Source organism: Pseudophryne corroboree, chromosome 6, assembly GCF_028390025.1.
Source record: "Pseudophryne corroboree isolate aPseCor3 chromosome 6, aPseCor3.hap2, whole genome shotgun sequence".
In the NCBI taxonomy this organism is placed as follows: Eukaryota; Metazoa; Chordata; class Amphibia; order Anura; family Myobatrachidae; genus Pseudophryne; species Pseudophryne corroboree.
Window position 1 is genome coordinate 803,757,197 of NC_086449.1, and position 20,854 is coordinate 803,778,050.

The 20,854-nt window shown below is 45.4% G+C and overlaps 1 protein-coding gene across 2 annotated transcripts in view; it reads right to left on the minus strand.

Moving 5' to 3' along the window:
* Positions 1–4,160: 4,160 nt before the first annotated feature.
* The window catches only part of LOC134933617 (hemagglutinin/amebocyte aggregation factor-like), a 33,528-nt gene continuing 16,834 nt past the window's right edge, over positions 4,161–20,854 (minus strand). For both annotated transcript variants that reach the window (XM_063928960.1, XM_063928959.1), the window contains exon 5: positions 4,161–4,428. In XM_063928960.1, the coding sequence (XP_063785030.1) occupies positions 4,425–4,428 (4 nt within the window). In that variant the 3' untranslated portion in view covers positions 4,161–4,424. The remainder of the gene's footprint in view (positions 4,429–20,854) is intronic.

Consider the following 20,854-nt stretch of genomic DNA (forward strand, 5'->3'; position numbering starts at 1 on the left):
TTTATAATATATTCTTTGTATTTTTTATATACTTTATACAGTCAAAACTCTGGCATATACGTTAGTATGACAGGAAAGGCTCTTTACCCGACTGCATGTCCATAGTTTCTTTGTAATACCTACGGGGGTTAAATGATAACTTTTATCAAATAAAATTTCCAGCGTGTAGATGGTAAATTAGACACTTTGTGCGCTATTCAATTATTATTCTCTCTTTCCCTGATAATGAGCCCCATTTATCAAGGGTCACATATTCAATGTTATCTGGGCGCATTATAAGTGGTGAGGATCACATTGCAATATATGATCCTATCAGGTGAATGTATCACCCGGCACCCACAGGAACAGGGGCTCAGAAAGGAGCCCATCCCTGCAAAGTGCTGAAAGCGGAGTCCGGGCCTCTGCGCATGTGTGGTCACTGTGATCGCCATGCACCGGGTCCATTTCCAGCGGAGGGTTTCCAGGGAACCCTGTTAGAACTACATGCCCCAAAGTGTAGTCCAGCCAGGCCCAATGTCAATACATAGTGCATCAGGCCCAATATTGATTTATAAGGCAGCATCGCATCCCCTATAGGTTTCTATAGAAACCTAAGGGAGATGTGGCTGCCAGCGGTAATGTAGGGATCACAGCTGGTATTGGAGATATGTACTATGATCCCTCCTTCTCACATTCAGTGGATACTATTGTGTGCTAGCCAAAGAAAATGGGTGTTTTCGGGTACATAGCCGTAAATATTGACTGATAAAGGGGCCTCAATGTCTCTCTGTCCATGACACTCTCGCCCAATCTCTCTCTTTCCCTTACACTGTTTCCCTTTCCTTGATACTCTGGTGGTCATTCCGAGTTGTTCGCTCGCTAGCTGCTTTTAGCAGCTGTGCACACGCTAGGCCGCCGCCCTCTGGGAGTGTATCTTATCTTAGCAGAAGTGCGACCGAAAGGTTCGCAAAACTGCTCCAAAATCTTTTCAAGCAGTTTCTGAGTAGCTGCAGACCTACTCCTACCTTGCGATCACTTCAGACTATTTAGTTCCTGTTTTGACGTCACAAACACGCCCTGCGTTCGGCCAGCCACTCCCCCATTTCCCCAGGCACGCCTGTGTTTGTATCTCACACGCCTGCGTTTTGTAGCACACTCCCTGAAAACGGTCAGTTACCTCCCAGAAACGCCCCATTCCTGTCAATCACTCAGTGGTCAACAGAGCGACTGAAAAGCATCGCTAGACCTTGTGTGAAACTGCATCGGCTTTTGTGAATGTACGTTGCACGTGCGCAGTGCGCACCATACGCAGAAGTGCCGCTTTTTTGCCTGATCACTGCGCTGCGAGCGGCAGCTAGCGATCAACTCGGAATGACCACCTCTGTCTCTACCTCTCTTTCCTTGACCCCAACTTTTTCTCGATCCCCTCTATCTCTCTTAACCTAACACTTATACCCCTTTTCCACTAGCTGTTTTTACCCGTGTTTTTGCACGGGGGCGCTCATCGACACGGGTTTTTAGTAGGTGGAAACGGGTCAACACGGGTTGAGTGACCCGGGAATCCTACCCGGCTATTTACCTGGGTAGAACACGGTAATGACACGGATAACGGTGCAGTGTAAACGGTCATTACACGTGTTTTCAGACCCGAGTAACGCTCTGAGACGCTGACTGGTGCTTCTGGGGCACTGGAAGATGATGTCATCCCTGGGAGACACGCTGGGCACATGCAGGCACCGCAGCAGCAAACAAACCCGGATGCACATCTATTGCAGCAGCTACAACACTACGCTGGGCACATGCAGGCATTGAGGCAGCTTGCAAACAAAACACCCCACCCCTCCCTTTTGGTCCTTTTGATGACATCCTCTTGATGAGACAGTAAAAAGTCCATTTGTAATGACAGCAATAGGCTTTTACAGAGCTTACCCGGGTTAGGTGGAAACAGATCAGACACGGGAGTAACCCGTGTCGAAGTGTAGTGGAAACGGGGTGGCCGACACGGGTTGTAGCCGTGTTAAACATCCCGGATCGGACACGGTACTTAGGTGGAAAAGGGGTATTAGCCTTCCCCTAGTGTCAAAACCTAACCCCCCTTCCCCCTCCCCCTCGGCTTAACCATTGACCACCCTGGCATACTTACAATAGAGATGATGTAATTTGGGACTCCTGCATTGGCATTGAAAGCAATATTGTAATTCCTATGCCAGTCTTCTGAGCAGCGTTGGGATTCTGGCGCTGAAATCCAGGATGCTGGCACTGACCGCATTCCTATATATTTTATATTTATTTGTCTTTAAATTTCTTTTTCAGTATAAAGATAGATTATATATACAGAAATGACATCATTAAAAATCTAATTGACAGTACTTTTTAATGTTTTAATGTTTGGTTTATCAGTTTCAGAAAAAGAATGCAGCACCCAACACCAAGATATTCTGTAATTTGTAGCAGGTGCAAATCAGATTCCTCCAATTGGGTTTGACCCACAGCCATCCATTGAATGTCTTGCTGAACTATAAAAATATCCAGAGGCTAACACTAATTCTAGACATGCCACTCATAACTGACATCTGGGTAGAAGTATGAAGCAGGGAAAAGAGTGGAGAAGTGAGCCAGTGGAGAAGGTGCCCAAATGATAAATGTTACGTCAGTGCTGATTGGTTGCCATGGTCAACTTCTCCACTGGCTCACTTCTCCCTTCTTTTCACTGCATCATACCTCTACCCCATTGTTTAGAAACAGCCTGTTATATGACAGATGCAAGTGGATTTGCCAGTACTAGATATCACTCTCAACTTTACCACTTATCAGCAAGCAAGACTGCTAATTATTTGAGCCTCGGACCGCACTATACAGAACACCCTTTAAACTGCAGTTTTCTTTCCGCACTTTTCCACAACAGCTGCCCATCACTTTCATAAGTATCAGTGCAGCTATTTGTCATGGTCTGGCACATTTTCCTAACCAACAGAGTCAAGACTTGGCTGTTCATGTATGATTAGTCTGGGGAAATTGTGTGCCAATCCTGTTGTGAGTAACTTCCCAGCATTGATGATCCTCTCACAGATCATTGGCTGCAGCAGCTCATCGGCGAAACCAACAATTTCAATTTTGAGTGCATAGCAGAGCTGATAATAATACCAAGTGCTAGATTTATCAAGCCTTGGAGATTGATAAATTGCACAGTGATAAAGTACCAACCACCTCCTAACTGGTGGTGTTACAGGCTGTGTTTGAAAAATGACAGAAGCTGATTGGTTGGTTCTTATTTCACTGCAATTTAGCACTCTCCAAGGCTTGATAAATTTTGGCCTGTATATGATCTCATGTTTTTTAGTATGTTGTAATCCAAAACAATTTCTTGGAGAAAATAAGACAAACCACTGGAATGTCAGTGTTTTAATAACGTGTTTCGCACTCTTGTTGTGATTTGGAATTAAAAAGTGTAAAAATTGTATTTGTGGCCGTAAAGCATTGTTTGAAACATTATCAATGTATATTACACAAAGAATCTATGTGGATTTTCAACTTGCATCCTTTAAAATGACTCTTCTCTTTACATGGGCCCTCATTCCGAGTTGTTCGCTCACTAGCTGCTTTTAGCAGCATTGCACACGCTAGGCCACAGCCCCCTGGGAGTGAATCTTAGCTTAGCAGAATTGCGAACGAAAGATTTGCAAAATTGCGAGTAGAAATTTCTTAGCAGTTTCTGAGTAGCTCAGACTTACTCCTACACTGCGATCAGTTCAGTCAGTTTCATTCCTGGTTTGACGTCTCAAACACACCCAGCGTTCGCACAGACACCCTCCCGTTTCTCCAGCCACTCCCGCGTTTTTCCCAGAAACTGCAGCGTTTTTTCACACACACACCCATAAAACGTCCAGTTTCCGCCCAGAAACACCCACTTCCTGTCAGTCACATTACGATCACCAGAACAATGAAAAATCCTAGTAATGCCGTGAGTAAAATACCTAACTTATTAGAACATTTACTTGGTGCAGACGCACTGCGGACATTGCGCATGCGCATTAGCAACTAATCGCTCTGTTGCGTAAAAAAAATAACGAGCGATCAACTCGGAAAGACCCCCATTATTCATATACAATTTTAATATAGTATTTTGATCATTACAATTTCTCTCACAGCATGTTATACATCTCAATTCTGCTGTTTATGATGTTAATGATTGTGTTGCAATAAAAAAAAAAAAATGAGTATACATATTTTTTAAAAGCAGTAATGCATGTGTACAGGGTGCTTCAATTTGTTTATAACAAGATAATATATAACCATGTGAGAAATTAATTTCCATAATGCTATAACTAAAGCATGTCTTGGCATCCCTTAGCACATGAAGATGTCTCAGTGGCACCCTTGACCATTATCAGGGAATAGATCGCAGGTTCTTTGACTTGGAGCTCTCACAGTTATAGTTGTTCAAATCACCTATGGATTTTAAAATTGTGACAGTTGTGAATACACAGTGCACCTGAGTGTGAGAATGTCTGGAATAGATGTACTGTAATATGCCCTGGGTGGGTTCCATGCACACATTGAGATCATATTTAGTTAATAATAAACAAATACATGGTGGCTAAGGGTATATTTACTAAAGTATGAGTTTTTTAGAAGTGCAGATGTTGCCCATATCAACCAATCAGATTCTACTTAACATTTATCTAGCTGCTTCTAGAAGATAAAAACTGGAATATGAGTGGTTGCTATGGGCAACATCTCAATTTCTAAAATACACACTTTAGTAAATATACCCATATCTTGAAGTAAACAGTCCAGCATTGGTTGCTGAGAACCAGGGAGCTAATTCAGACCTTATTGTAGCCATGCAAAATTTTGCACGGCTACGATCAGCCACCCTGACATGCGGGGGGACTCCTAGCACAGGGCTAGTCCACCCCGCATGTCTAGCCCTACCCCCACCACATTGCTGCGCTGGTAGGTGAATTTTCACCATGTCCCAGGTCACAGCGGCTGCATGTGACGTCACGCAGCCGCCACGGCCCGCCTCCCACATGTTCTGGGCATGCATGCGTTGCCGGGACTGCGCCCCCAAAACGGCAGGCTAACGCCGCCGCCCAGCGAACGCCGCTGCCTGTCAATCAGGCAGAGGTGATCGCTGGGCTGAGATGCCGATTGCATCTCTGGCATGCACACTGAGGCACATGCGCAGTTCAGTCCTGATCGCCTGCTGTGCAAAAATGCACAGCAGCGATCAGGTCTACATTAGCCCTAAGGTGCGTCATGAAAAACTGAATCAAAATATTTTATAACTAAGGAGTGCTGATTCTGTTGTTGTCCAGATAAGGAAATATGCTCACCCCCTAGAGGCTGGAGATGTGTCATATTCACAGTCATTACCATGTTAAGGGTACGGTCATTAGGTCAACACCACTGAGGTCGACCACTATTGGTCAACATGCATTAGGTCGACAGGGTCACTAGATTGACATGGTCATTAGGTTGTCATGTACTAGGTCGACAGGTCAAAAGGTCGACATAAGTTTTTAACTTTTTTAAAATTTCTGGACTTTTTCATACCTTACGATCCACGTGGACTACGAATGGGAATAGTAACCTGCGCCGAGCACAGCAGTAGCGGAGCGAGGAACCTTGCCCGAAGCTTGCTCGCCATGCGAGGGGACACGGTGCACTAATTGGGGTTCCCCATCACTTTACAAAGAAAATGACACCAAAAAAAGAAAAAAAAAACTGATGTCTACCTAATGACTGTCGACCTAAGTTGTGTTGACCCAATGACCCATACTGGTTGTGCTGAAAACAGGCTGCAGGACAAAACCCGAATCTGCTATTGATAATTCACCTCTAAAAATGTCCATATGTCTCTCACATTCCAAATAACTGGGCTCCCCACCAAGCACGCACACCTAAATTATTATAGTTAAACAATCTCTGGTTTAATACATACATTTTAATAAAAATATAAAGTTCAATGAATAAAAAAGAATGCAGTTTAATTATCTGTTTATTTAATTCTTAAGTTTATTATATAACAGTAAAATACGATGCCCTTTACAAATGGAAACAGAATTGAAACAAAATGGCTAAGGGTGGGGCCACACATAGCAGCCAATGGGAACCTGCTTGGCCGCAAGGAGACTGCACATGGGCGCCTACATGTGCGGCAGTCCTGCCGCCACCGGATCTGACTGCAGCATGCTGCGGTCGGGTCAGATGACAGGGCAGCAGGATTTCAATGTGAACACAAATTTCAGCCGCACTGTGTCTCCATTAAAATCCTGTGTGTGTCACTGGCTGGATCATGTTCTGCGGAATCCCGCAGAACAGGATCCGTGTGAACACAGAGCCACACTCCCGGCTAAGCGGGTCATGTTCAGCGGGACCCGCTTGGCTGCTATGTGTGGTCCAAACCTAAGAACATGCAGTCAGAGATAGGATGGCCCTGCTTGCAAACTTAATGTGCATACACACGGTGCGATGTAACCTTACGATTTGGATTATATAGTCAAAATTGTAAGGAAAGTTAGCGCAAATCACACCGTGTGCACACAGCTTGCAATACCGATGCGCGGCCCCATGGGTTCGGTATTGCAAGAAATGAAAGACTATTTTTAAGATTGACTAGCCTGCACATTGTGTACAATCTAGTACATAGTATAGTCAAAAATAAGATTTTACTTACCGGTAAATCTATTTCTCGTAGTCCGTAGTGGATGCTGGGGACTCCGTAAGGACCATGGGGAATAGACAGGCTCCACAGGAGACAGGGCACTCTAAGAAAGAATTTAGGTACTGGTGTGCACTGGCTCCTCCCTCTATGTCCCTCCTCCAGACCTCAGTTAAGGAAACTGCCCGGAAGAGCTGACAGTATAAGGAAAGGATTTTGGAATCCAGGGTAAGACTCATACCAGTCACACCAATCACACCGTATAACGTGATAAACTTACCCAGTTAACAGTATGAACAACAATAGAGCATCAGCTCAACCCTGATGCAACTATAACATAACCCTTATGTAAGGTTATGTTATATAACATAACCCTTATGAGCCATGACCTGCACCTTGATTATCTTTTTCTCTGGCAAGAGAACTCTCTGTAGGTCTGAATCCAATATGGCTCCCAAATGAACCACCCGCTGTGACGGATTCAGGGACAACTTCTCCCAATTTATGAGCCACCCGTGTCTCTGTAAACAAACTATCGTCTGTTGGAGATGGCTCAACAGTAAATCTTGCGGCTGTGCTAAGATTAACAGGTCGTCCAGGTATGGGAATATTCTTATCCCTTGTTTGCGCAGACAAGCTGCCATAACCACCATGATCTTGGTAAACACCCTGGGTGCTGTAGCTAGCCCGAAGGGCAGAGCTTGGAACTGAAAATGTTCCTTGAGGATGGCAAACCTGAGGTAACACTGATGTGATAGTGCTATAGGTACATGTAGGTAAGCATCCTGTACATCCAGAGATACCATGTAATCTCCCGGTTCCATAGCCAACATTATGGAGCGTAACGTCTCCATGTGGAACTTCGGGATCCATATGTAGTTGTTCAACATTTTTAGATTTAGAATTGGTCGATGTGACCCATTTGGTTTCTGGATTAGAAATAGATTGGAGTAATACCCCTGTCCCTTTTGTGATGGAGGTAGTGGGACAATCACACCTGACTGCAGTAATTTTTGGACTGCTTCTTGCAGGGCATTGGCCTTCGACTCTATACGAGACGGGCTGGTGCAAAAAAATCTTTCAGGAGGCTGCCTCCTGAATGGGAACCCATACCCCTGAGATACTACCTTCTGCACCCAGGCATCTGTTGTTGATGTGCAAATTGCAGGAGTCGGCCCCCAACCCTGGAATCCTCCAGGCGGAGGCCCGTCTCTTCGGGCTGAGGGTTTCTGTTCAGGTTTGGAAGCTGGCTTCTTGCTAGCCCACTGCTTCCTACCCCTAGATTTAAACTGGGGTTGCTTAGGCTCCTCTCTAGCTTTCGCTTTACTTTGCCAACGAAAAGAGCGAAATTTTAAACCCTTGGACTTAGGGTTATAAGCAGCCGGAAATCTGACCTTTTTTGATTCAGCCTCTGATTCTAGGATATCCGATAAAGGTTTTCCACATAATATATTACCCTCAAAAGGCAATGCTTCCAATTCCTTCTTGGATTCCGCATCTGCCTTCCAGGTCCGTAGCCAGACTGCTCTGCGAGCGACTACTGCCAGGGCTGAAGCTTTAGAAGCAACAGTGCCTACATCGATTGCTGCTTCTTCGAAATACTGGGCAGATTGTCTTAAATGGCAAAAACGATCCTCTTGCTCCCTAGTAGGAGAGGGTATGTCGTTCTTTAGTTCCTCTATCCATTCGCCCATTGCCTTTGCTACCCAGGCCGAAGCCATAGCAGGTCTTACCACTGCTCCTACAAGAGAAAAAATATTTTTCAATAGGCTCTCTACCCTTCTGTCTGTGACATCATTCAAAGAGGTAGATGACAGTGGTAAAGCAGATTTATGCACGAGTCGCAGAACATGCGCATCTACTTTCGGAGGAACTTCTCTCTTCGAACAATCCCCAGCAGGAAATGGATAATAAGAATCCCATCTCTTAGGAATCTTATACTTTTTACTGGGCGCTACCCAAGACTCATCCATCTTTTCTGTCAACTCATCTGATGCTGGAAATTCAGCTTTCACTGATTTTGTTCGTTTGAATACAGGTGCTTTTGCTTTTAACGCGGTTTTGGCTGGTTCTTCCAGAGAAAGCACAGCCTTCACTGCATTAATAAGTTCAGCTACATCATCTGAACTAAAGCTCTGCGACTGATCATCATACGGAGTTGAATCTATTGTATCCGCATCATCATCCGATGTATCATCTTGTGTAGTATGCCATACAGACGTATCTGTCTTAGTCTTACCTACACCTTGGTTGCTTGTAGAGGCTACAGGAACCAAACCATAGGAAGAGAGCTGCATGTATGGGTTCATAGTGTAACCTAACCCTTGAGGGGGTGCTACTGTATTTAACTTGTCCGCTATTGAAGACAGAGTCTTTGCGAACATATTCCATGGTGGCTCCACTGGAGGCTGAACTAACACCTGTTTTTTACTTCGCTGAAAAGCGAAACAGTTTGCACACAAACCCTCATAAGTGACCAATTGATTCATATCAATTACCCCTGACTTAGAAGATAAGCATGATAGGAGTACTAGGTAAATTCTCTTCATCACTTTTGCCGCTCATAGACATGGTATTAACCTGTTATCGACTACACACTTTGTGACTGAAAAAACACCCTATATGTCAATATATAGAGGTGAGATCAATCTGACCACAGTGCACCTGATTTGAGGGTCAGTACAGGACTGACATTACACAGAAAAGTCAGCACACATACTAGCAGTCAGTCACATGTTAAAGCATTAGACATTGTCATATGAGAATACAATCTCCATAATAACTTATACATAAGTAGGAACATTGTACTTCTGTTTAAACTGGTTCTTTTTTCAACATAATATGCAGAAAACACAGTAATATACAGGTCTCATATGCAATAGGTACTAAAAATTAACAATGCAAACTTTAAGAAGTAGAAGGAATTTTTAGTACTGTATACCATGCCTTCAGAGAGCGGGATACAGGGAGACTCACCACACTTCCATATTCAAGCATAGACGCTCGTAAGACGCTGAGTGGATTCAGACGCTAGTGGTGTACACTGCCGCTCTTGGTAACTGATAACGGACACGGACGCTCACCAACGGACACGGACGCTGAGTGACTCCACGTGCATGCAGATGCTAAAGGCCTGCGACTCTGTCTGGGCGGGTTTATATCCAGTGTACACAACCACAGCGTCTAAGCTGCTACAGAGTACCCTCGTGGTAGCGTCTGAGCCAGAAGTGAGGTCATTTAGTTCATGAAACGAGAGACCCGCGGGAACTGGCCATGAACTGGGAGGAGGGATGGCCAGGAGAGCGTCTGAATCCCCCTGTTGACTTAAACTCCCAGGATCGCGGCCTCTACCTAGTCCTGGCACCTATGATCCCCCGGACCGTAGCGCTGTCACACTCGAGATGTTCGGCGCATCAACACGCTGTTTGTAGTCTCCACCAAATCAGCGTAGCTGTGTCCTGACCCCTCTAATAAGAGGAAGTCCATATACTCACTGTCTCCCCATGCTCCGGCCACAGCCTGGTTACGTCTGCTGGACCTGCTAGAACATCCGACACAAACGCCCGTCGAGACAGCACTGTACCGCGAAGGTAAGCGCTGTTGCGACCCGGTGGGGAGTTCTTGGATCGACTCTTTCTAATATGCGTTTAAGACGCTGTTAAGATAAGTCGCTCTAAAAATATAGTGAGTCTAAAAATAAAATAATAAAAGCTTTAGACTGCTTTCACAGCAGCCCTGCGACCATGCGGCTTCCTGCCGCACCAAGCAAAAAACTGATCTGACTCAGTCAGTGGCGGGACTATAGAGTGGAGGCCCCAATGCATCCTGGGAGGCTGGAAAGCTCATGACCGTGTTGGTGCCATTTTCGCTGTCGCTCGACAATATCCCAATGTTATCCTGTGGACCTAGCCAGAGAAAGCATCCTTTATGTCGACTGACGCCATAAAATCCCCCCCCCCCCCTTCGAGGCTGAAGATCACCACTCGAAGCGACTCCATCTTGAACTTGAAAGTTTTCAAGTATGGATTGAGGGATTTTAGGTTCAGAATCGGTCTGACCGATCCATCTGGCTTCGGCACTACAAAGTGGCTTGAATAGAACCCTTTCCCCCGTTCTGACGGGGAAACCGGCACCACGACCCTATGTTGACACAACTTTTGTATCGCCACCCTTACCCCCTCTCTTTCGGGAAGAGAAGCTGGCAAGGCCGACACGAAAAACCAGTTGGGGGGTATCTCCTGAAACTCCAGTCTGAACCCTTGGGACACTATGCTTAAGACCCAAGGATCCAGAGCGGAACGAACCCAGACCTGACTGAAGAATCGGAGACGGCCCCCCCCACCGGTAGGAACTCCCCTAGGGGCGCCCCAGCGTCATACGGTGGACTTGGTAGAGGCGGGGGAGGACTTTTGGTCCTGGGTGCCTGACACTGCAGGCGACTTCCTTCCCCTACCTCTACGCTTTGAAGCGAGGAAGGAGGAGCCCTTTCCTCTTTTGTATTTATTAGGCTGCTGATGGGGTGCCTTTTTCTGTTGTGTGGGAACATAGGGAAGAAAAGATGACTTACCCGCAGTAGCGGTCGACACCAGGTCAGCCAGGCCGTCTCCGAACAAGACACTACCTTTAAAAGGGAGAGCTTCCATATTCTTCTTGGAGTCTGCATCAGCATTCCATTGATGAACCCACAGCGCCCTCCTGGCTGAAATCGCCATGGCATTGGCATCATTTAGGTAATCTGCAGCGTCCTTGATATAACCAAGAGTCAAAAGAATATTATCTTTATCAAGAGCATCCACATCAGAAGCCAAATTTTCAGCCCACTTAGCAATAGCACTACTCACCCATACCGACGCCACAGCAGGTCTGAGCAATGCACCAGTATTGACAAAAATGGATTTCAATGTCGTCTCCAGCTTGCGATCCGCCAGATCCTTGAGAGCAGCCGTGTCAGGAGACAGCAGCGCCACCTTCTTGGACAATCGCGAGAGAGCCTTGTCCACATAGAAACAGAATTTGACGGCAGATAAGAACCACTTGGCCCATCTAGTCTGCCCAATTTTTTTATCCTTTAGGTAATTGCAACCCTCTTTGATGACTCCCAATTTTCCCTATCGTCAGAGGGGAAAGGATATGCCATCAAAATTCTCTTAGGAATCTGCCACCATTTTTCAGGGGTCTCCCAAGCCTTTTCACAAAGCGCCTTCATTTCATGAGAGGGGGGGGATTTTCCCTCAGGTCTTTTCCCCTCAAATAAACCAACTCTTGTGTCAGGAACGGCAGGTTCCTCAGAAATATGTAAAACATCTTTAATGGCTATAATCATGTACTGAATACTCTTGACCACCCTTGGATGCAAAGAAGCCTCAGTAATATCGACATCGGAGTCAGAGTCCGTGTCGGTACCTGTATCTGCCATCTGGGTAAAAGCAAGCTTTTGAGACCCTGAGACTCTCTGTACCTGAGACAAAGCGTCCTTCACGGACTGTCTCCATGTTTGTGTCTGAGAATCAGATTTATACAGTCTCTTAGATAGTAGGCTGTGCCGACAGAGACATACCTAAATCCTTTTCTGCACCCCCCATAACACCCAGGCTCAGACATGTCGACACCGAGTGCCGACACACTTACACAGGCCACAAGCATGGGGACAGACCCACAGAGAAGCCCTTAGGGAGAAACACGAAACACAGAGGGAATATGCCAGCTCACATCCCAGCGCCCATACACTAAAGTAATTGTATATTTGATCAGCGCTGATTAAACATAGATGAAAGCACCAAATTTCATGTGCCTCCCCCCCCCCCCCCTCCCCCTGGTTTTCCTCCCTTTTACTTGCGGGAGCTTGGAGGTCAGGGCCGGCGTCTCTGCAGCACTGTAGATATAGGAGAAAATGGCGCTGGTGAGCAATGTGCGGCCAAGCCCAGCCCCTTCCCGGCACGCTGTAGCCCGCTAAAATTCTAATTTATGTACACTGGCGGGGGTAGGGGTACTCTATACTGTGCCCGGGCACCGTATATCACGTTTTTTGCCAACCACCAACCCCAGTAACTGCTGCCCAGGGCACTCCCCCCTAGCGCCCTGAACCCTGCAAGTGCCGTTGGTGACATGTGTGGGAGCATGGAGCGCAGTGCTACCGCTGCGCTGTACCTCGTTACTGAAGTTTTCTGCCGTCACTGAAGTCTTCTGTTCTTCTAATACTCACCCGGCTTCTGTCTTCTGGCTTCTGTGAGGGGGGTGACGGCGCGGCTCTGGGAACAAGCAGCTAGGCGCACCAAGTGATCGAACCCTCTGGAGCTAATGGTGTCCAGTATCCAAAGAAGCAGAGCCCTTAACTAAGAAGAAGTGGGTCTGACTTCTCTCCCCTCAGTCCCACGATGCAGGGAGCCTGTAGCCAGCAGGTCTCCCTGAAAATAACAAACCTAACATAAAGTCTTTTCCAGAGAAACTCAGGAGAGCTCCCCTGTGAGTGTCCAGTCAGTCCTGGGCACAAAGTCTAACTGAGGTCTGGAGGAGGGGCATTGAGGGAGGAGCCAGTTCACACTCAGTCTTAAGTTTTTTCAGTGTCCCCAAGCTCCTGCGGATCCCGTCTATACCCCATGGTCCTTTTGGAGTCCCCAGCATCGTCTAGGACGTAAGAGAAAACAAGAAAAAACTCATGTCAACCTTTTGACCTGTCGACCTAGTACATGTTGACCTAGAAACCCTGTCAACCTTCAAACCCTGTCGACCTAGTGACTGTCGACCTATAGTGGTCGACCTAAACATTGTCGACCTAGACACTGTCGATCTGATGATGCACAACCTTTGCGATCGCTGTCTGCCAGCTAGCATGCTGGGAGGTCTTGCCCTGCGCTGGTCGGCCCCCAGCATGTGATAGAAAGGATTGCAGATTCTGCTTTTTAGCAGATTCTGCAATCCAACCTGAATAACCCCCTATGTGTATAGGTGATTGGGACCTGCCTGCTACAATCAGTGGGGTCACTGATATATAATCAATACAGTTACACTGACTGAAGAGGGTAATAATGGCTATTATGAAATGCAGTCAGTAAGTGGATGTGGTGCAATCAGTGAAGGGGGAAAGTAATATACTGTCATAGAATACAGGTGTGGTATGGCTGACCGGCGGTCATCATACCGACGCAGGGATCCCGGCGGGGGGTGAGTACACCCACAAGTGGAAATAGTCCCTGTTGGTCGGCATGCCGACCATCGGGATAGTGAGGGGTGGTCATGTAACCATCGGTCTCCTGATCGCCGGTCACATGAATACCACCCATAGCATACAAGGAGGAAAAACAACAAATATTTTAAGAGTCATATACTGTATCAGGAACGAAAATATGCTATGGATTGTTTGAGGGAGGGGGGCCCAAATTGGTATCCTGCTTAGGGCCCCATGAGGTCTATATCCACCTCTGGTGGTAGGTTAGGAATCACTCACAGTGTGGGTGTCAGAATGGGAGCCGGGCTGAGACGGCACCTGCACAATGAGGGTCATTCCGACTCGTTCGCACGCAGCGGTTTGTTGCTGCGGTGCGAACGGGTCCAGGATGTGCATGTGCGGCAGCCGCACTGTGCACGCGCAGCGTTGCTGGTGACAGGGGTCGCCGAGTTACGTAGCGGAGTACGAAGAAAGCGGTCGCAGAGACGACCGCAAGAAGATTGACAGAGAGAAGGCGTTCCTGGGCATCACCAGACCGTTGCCTGCCGTTTTCGGGGAGTGGAGAAGAAAACGCAGGCGTGTCCAGGAGAACGGAGAGCGGATGTCTGACGTCATAGCCGGCTCCAGCATCGCTGATATCGTCGCACAGGGTAAGTATGTCCAGGGCTGGTCATGTTCTGCTTTATAAAATGTTAGCTTAGCAGGGCTACAAAAGTGATCGCATTCCTGCTAAGCTAAAATACACTCCCCCATAGGCGTGGACTAAAAGTTGCTGGCTGCGATCAACTCGGAATGACCCCCAGTCTGACTGTGTATTATGCGGAATTGGTCAGATAGTGCTGGCGCGGGGTGGTTCAACTTTCTGCGCAGTATCTGACCAGGCATGAGGGGGGTGCCTGACATTAGGATGTGCCTGTGCGCACAAGTCACCCCCCGTGCACATGTGTATGCCCCCTCCTCCCCATACCAGTGCTATTAGCCCCTAGGGCCCCCACTCCCCATGTATCTCCCCCTTTCCCAATATCACTTTCCATGTGTCTCTGCCCTCCCCCATAATAGCAGTGTAATCAGCTCCCACAGCCCAATAACAGTGTCATATCCCCCTGTGCCCCCACTTTCCATAGGTCTCCCCCTATAGCAGTGTCATTAGCCACCTTCCCCTATCTAACCTTGCTTTATCCTGTGAGGCTGCTGCACTGGGTCAGGGTCTTGTAGCTCAATGGGGTCTGAATCTTCATCTTTTTACTGTCACAGAAAGTGAAAGTAACACACTCCCTGCCTGTGTGAGCTGAGCACTGACTCACAACCTTCTCCCCCCAGGCAGTGTTTGTGACCAGATATTCCCCCCTGCACCCATCCCAGTAGTACAGTACCTAGAAAGGGGACAGGCAGCCTGAGGCAGGAGATGAGCTGCTCTGCAATGTGCCTCAGTATCACTGCTCTGCTGCTGACAATGGCACCTGGGGAGAGCTCCACTTCTCAGCTCTTCCACATTATACTGATCCTCCTCCCAGCCAGCACCACTGCTTATATAGGAGAGCTGTGATTGGCTGGCTGCATCATGTGCTTTTCTCAGTGTATGTCATATCCCCACATCTCACCATAGTCCATAGCCATCTCAGTGTATGTCATATCCCCATCTCACCATATGTCATATCCATCTCAGCATAATCCATATCCATCTCAGCATAATCCATAGCCATCTCACCATATGTCATATCCATCTCACCATATGTTATATCCATCTCACCATATGTTATATCCATCTCAGCATAATCCATAGCCATCTCACCATATGTCATATCCATCTCAGCATATGTCATATCCATCTCAGCATAATCCATAGCCATCTCACCATATGTCATATCCATCTCAGCATAATCCATAGCCATCTCACCATATGTCATATCCATCTCACCATATGTCATATCCATCTCACCATATGTCATATCCATCTCACCATATGTCATATCCCCATCTCACCATATGTCATATCCATCTCAGCATAATCCATAGCCATCTCACCATATGTCATATCCATCTCACCATATGTCATATCCATCTCACCATATGTCATATCCATCTCAGCATATGTCATATCCATCTCACCATATGTCATATCCATCTCACCATATGTCATATCCATCTCACCATATGTTATATCCATCTCAGCATAATCCATAGCCATCTCAGCATATGTCATATCCATCTCACCATATGTCATATCCATCTCACCATATGTCATATCCATCTCACCATATGTCATATCCATCTCAGCATATGTCATATCCATCTCACCATACAGCATATCAATCTCACCATATGTCATATCCATCTCAGCATATGTCATATCCATCTCACCATATGTCATATCCATTTCAGCATAATCCATAGCCATTTCAGCACAGGTCATATCCATCTCACCATACAGCATATCCATCTCACCATATGTCATATCCATCTCACCATATGTCATATCCATCTCACCATATGTCATATCCATCTCACCATATGTCATATCCATCTCACCATATGTCATATCCATCTCAGCATATGTCATATCCATCTCAGCATACGTCATATCCATCTTGGCATACGTCATATCCATCTTGGCATACGTCATATCCATCTCAGCATACATCATATCCATTTCAGCACATGTCATATCCATCTCGGCATATGTCATATCCATCTCAGCATATGTCATATCCATCTTGGCATATGTCATATCCATCTCGGCATACGTCATATCCATCTCAGCACACATCATATCCATCTAGGCATATGTCATATCCATCTCAGTACACGTCATATCCATCTCAGCATACATCATATCCATCTCAACACACATCATATCCATCTAGGCATATGTCATATCCATCTCAGCATACATCATATCCATCTCAGCATACGGCATATCCATCTCGTCATACATCATATCCATAAAGCAAAAATTAGCTATACGTTATATCCAGAAAGCTGTAATTTTGACTTGAACGGCCCCTCATAGGGTATTCTTCGGTCATGTTGGTGCTACTTGTGCTTGCACAATACCTTTCTGCGCCCAAATACCTTTCTCGTGATCTCTGAGAAGGACTTGGTCACCCGATTTTAGATCAGATAAGCTTTTTGCTCGCCTGTCATGTAACAGTTTCTGTTTCGCCTGTTGACGTTCCTTACTCAGTCTGACCAATGCTGAGTTATGTGTATTAAGCAGTTCATCATGTATCGGGAGATTTGCTCTAATCCTACTTCCCATCAGCATTTGTGCAGGAGAAAGTCCATTCTGTAAAGGTGTACTGCGGTAGATTAAAAGACTTTTGTAGAAATCTTCTTTACCTTCTTGAGCTTTTTTCATGAGACTCTTTACAGTTTTTACTGAACTTTCCACCAACCCATTTGAGTGTGGATAGTGGGGACTTGACGTAGTATGGACAAATTCCCACTCATCAGAAAATTGTCTAAATTCAGCACTGGAAAACTGAGGACCATTGTCAGTGAACACTTCCATAGGAACACCATGCCTTGCAAAGATTGACTTCATGCAATTGATTACGGCTTTACTAGTAGTTGTATGTAGTGTCTTCACCTCAGGGTAGTTAGAGTAATAATCAGTCACGACAATGTACGTTTTCCCATTACAATCAAACAAATCTGCACCAACTTTCTGGTACGGTCAATCTTTGCAAGGCATGGTGTTCCTATGGAAGTGTTCACTGACAATGGTTTTCCAGTGCTGAATTTAGACAATTTGCTGATGAGTGGCACTGCGTGAGGACTCAGTGGCTCGACTTGTTGTTTCGGTCTATACGTAAGACATAATTCACATGTAGCTGTAGTCTGTGCTATGTCTTGGTTCATTCTTGGCCAATACATAACTTCACGCGCTCTCCGCTTACATTTTTCTTCTCCTAAGTGGCCTTCATGTATCTTGCACAGCATAGTTTTTCTTAGTCGTGCAGGTATGACAAACCTATTGCCTTTGTAAATAATACCATCGACAACTGTAAGGTCACTGCAGTACATCCAATAATCATGGCTAGACAGCGGGCACGCATGTTTTTCTGCTGGCCAACCTTTCAGAATGATATCTTTCAACACTTTCATTGTGTCATCTGTCTTAGTTTCTTTCCTAATCTGTTCTTGTCTTGCAAGAGACACTGGTAGAGAAGCTACGATCAACTTAACATAGGCTTCTATCTCTTCATCCATCAGACTTTTGGAACCTTCACTTTTGTCCACAGCACGAGAAAGTGTATCAGCAATGTACATGTATTTGCCGGGACAGTACAGCAAGTGTACATCATATTTCTGTAGTCTGATAAGCATTCGTTGAATTCTCATGGGACAGTCATGCAATGATTTAGTCATGATAGCTATCAATGGCTTGTGGTCAGTTTCCACTGTAAATGTTTGACCATACACAAACTGATGAAATCGCTCACATGCATATGTGATCGCTAGAAGTTCTTTTTCTATCTGAGCATACCTTGTTTCAGCACTTGTCAGTGCTCTTGATGCATAGATTACTGGTTGCCATGTATCCTCATGTTCTTGTAACAGCACTGAGCCTAGGCCAAATTGCGAAGCATCTGCTGAAATTCTTATTCTTTTCGCAGGATCAAAGAATTTTAGCACTGGTTGCTCTGTAATGATCTGTTTCAAGTTTTGCCAACTTTCTTCTTGTTCATGTGACCACATCCACTCGTTATCTTTGTCCAACAACCATCTAAGAGAGGCTGTTCATTCAGAGAGTTGAGAAATAAACTTTCCTAAGTAAGTAATCATTCCTAGGAATCTTCTGACGTCGTCTTTGTTGTTAGGACGTTCCATGTTCACTATGGCTGATATTTTCCTTGGGTCTAGTTTCACACCTTGATCCGAGACCACGTCGCCCATAAAGGTAAGTGTATTCACGCCAAATTCACATTTGTCCTTGTTTAGCTTTAGATTCACTTTCTTGACAAGTTCCATTACTTGTCTCAATCTAGAATCATGTTCTTCCTTTGTAGATCCCCAGACAATAATGTCATCCATCATTGTATCAACACCTGGAATATGTTCAAAAATCATGTGTATCTTTTTGTGATATACTTCTGGAGCAGACAAAATTCCATATGGTAGTCTAAGAAATCTGTATCGACCTTCTGGTGTATTAAATGTACAAAGCTTTGAGCTGGCCTCATCTAGCTTCATTTGCCAGAATCCTGAAGATGCGTCCAATTTACTAAACCATTTTGTTCCCGCAAATTGCAACATGATTTCATCTCTGGTTGGTAGTTTGAAATGTTCTCGTTTAATAGCTTTGTTTAAATCTCTGGGGTCTAGACATATTGGCCCTCATTCCGAGTTGTTCGCTCGCTAGCTGCTTTTAGCAGCTTTGCACACGCTAAGCCGCCGCCTACTGGGAGTGAATATTAGCTGTGCAGAATTGCGAACAAAAGGTTCGCAGAATTGCGAATAGAATAGCAATTAGATATTTCTTTGCAGTTTCTGAGTAGCTCGAGACTTACTCTGCCACTGCGATCAGTTCAGTCAGTTTCGTTCCTGGTTTGACGTCACACACACGCCCAGCGTTCGCCCAGCCACTCCCCCGTTTCACCAGATACTCCCGCGTTTTTCCCTGACACGCCTGTGTTTTTTCACACACACCCATAAAACGGTCAGTTTCCGCCCAGAAACACCCACTTCCTGTCAATCACACTCCGATCACCAGAACGAAGAAAAATCTTCGTTAAGCCGTGAGTAAAATACCAAACTTTTGTGCTAATTTACTTGGCGCAGATGCACTGCGAACATTGCGCATGCGCAGTTTGCGACTTATCGCACCGATGCGAAGAAAAAGAACGAGCGAACAACTCGGAATGAGGGCCATTCTGAGTTGTCCATTTTTCTTTTCAACAATTACTAAGGAGCTTACCCATTCAGTAGGCTCATCAACTTTCTGTATCACACCCAAGGCTTCATTGCAATTTAACTCTTGTTTCAGTTTTTCTCTCAGTGCAAACGGCACTTTTCTACAGGGGTGTATCACTGAAGAAACTTTCGTGTCTATATTTATTTTATGCTCTCCAGGCAAACAACCTAGACCTTCAAACAAGTCTCTGTATTCTGTAAACATCGATTTGCAGTCATCTTCTACTTGTGATTTCACCATAAAGACTTTCTTTAGCAAGCTTAGTTTCTCACAGGAACTTAATCCTAGAATCAGTTGCACATTTTTATCCACAATCAGTAGAGATGTTTTAAACTGTTGTCCCTTATATTTCAGTGTCACTAAGCATGTACCTTTCACAGGAATTTCCTCCCCAGTGTACCCTGTAACTTTCACTTTGGCTGGATGAATTTTTGGTTTTACTCTAAAAGTCTTATAGTCTTGAAATGATATTAAATTCACCTGCGCACCAGTATCAAGCTTAAAGGGAATGACAATCTTGTTCACAGTTAAAGGGACAATCCATTCTTTCTTATCTGCACTGCAAAGTTCAATGCAATCCACAAAGAATTCCTCTGTTTGTTTAATAGCATGCACTTTGGTTGTTTTACTTTTAATTTTACAGCATTTGGCAAAGTGATTAAGTCTACCACATTTCATGCAGGTTTTACCATAAGCAGGGCACATTTTAGGATTGTGAGCATTTCCACATCTACTACACATTTCCTTATTAGACTGTGGCTTAGACGGCTTCATTCTTGAGAATGGAGGTTTGCTTTGCTCTGTTTTCTGCACTACATATACAGCAGCATCAGCGTCCTTTTGTAACTTTTTGGCTTGAAATCTAGTTATTTCTGCAGATCTACACATAGGGGTTCATTCCGAGTTGTTCGCTCGCAAGCTGTTTTTAGTAGCTTTGCACACGCTAAGCTGCCGCCTACTGGGAGTGAATCTTAGCTTATCAAAATTGCGTACGAAAGATTAGCAGAATTGCGAAAAGACACTTCTTAGCAGTTTCTGAGTAGCTCCAGACTTACTCGGCATCTGCGATCAGTTCAGTCAGTTTCGTTCCTGGTTTGACGTCACAAACACACCCAGTGTTCGCCCA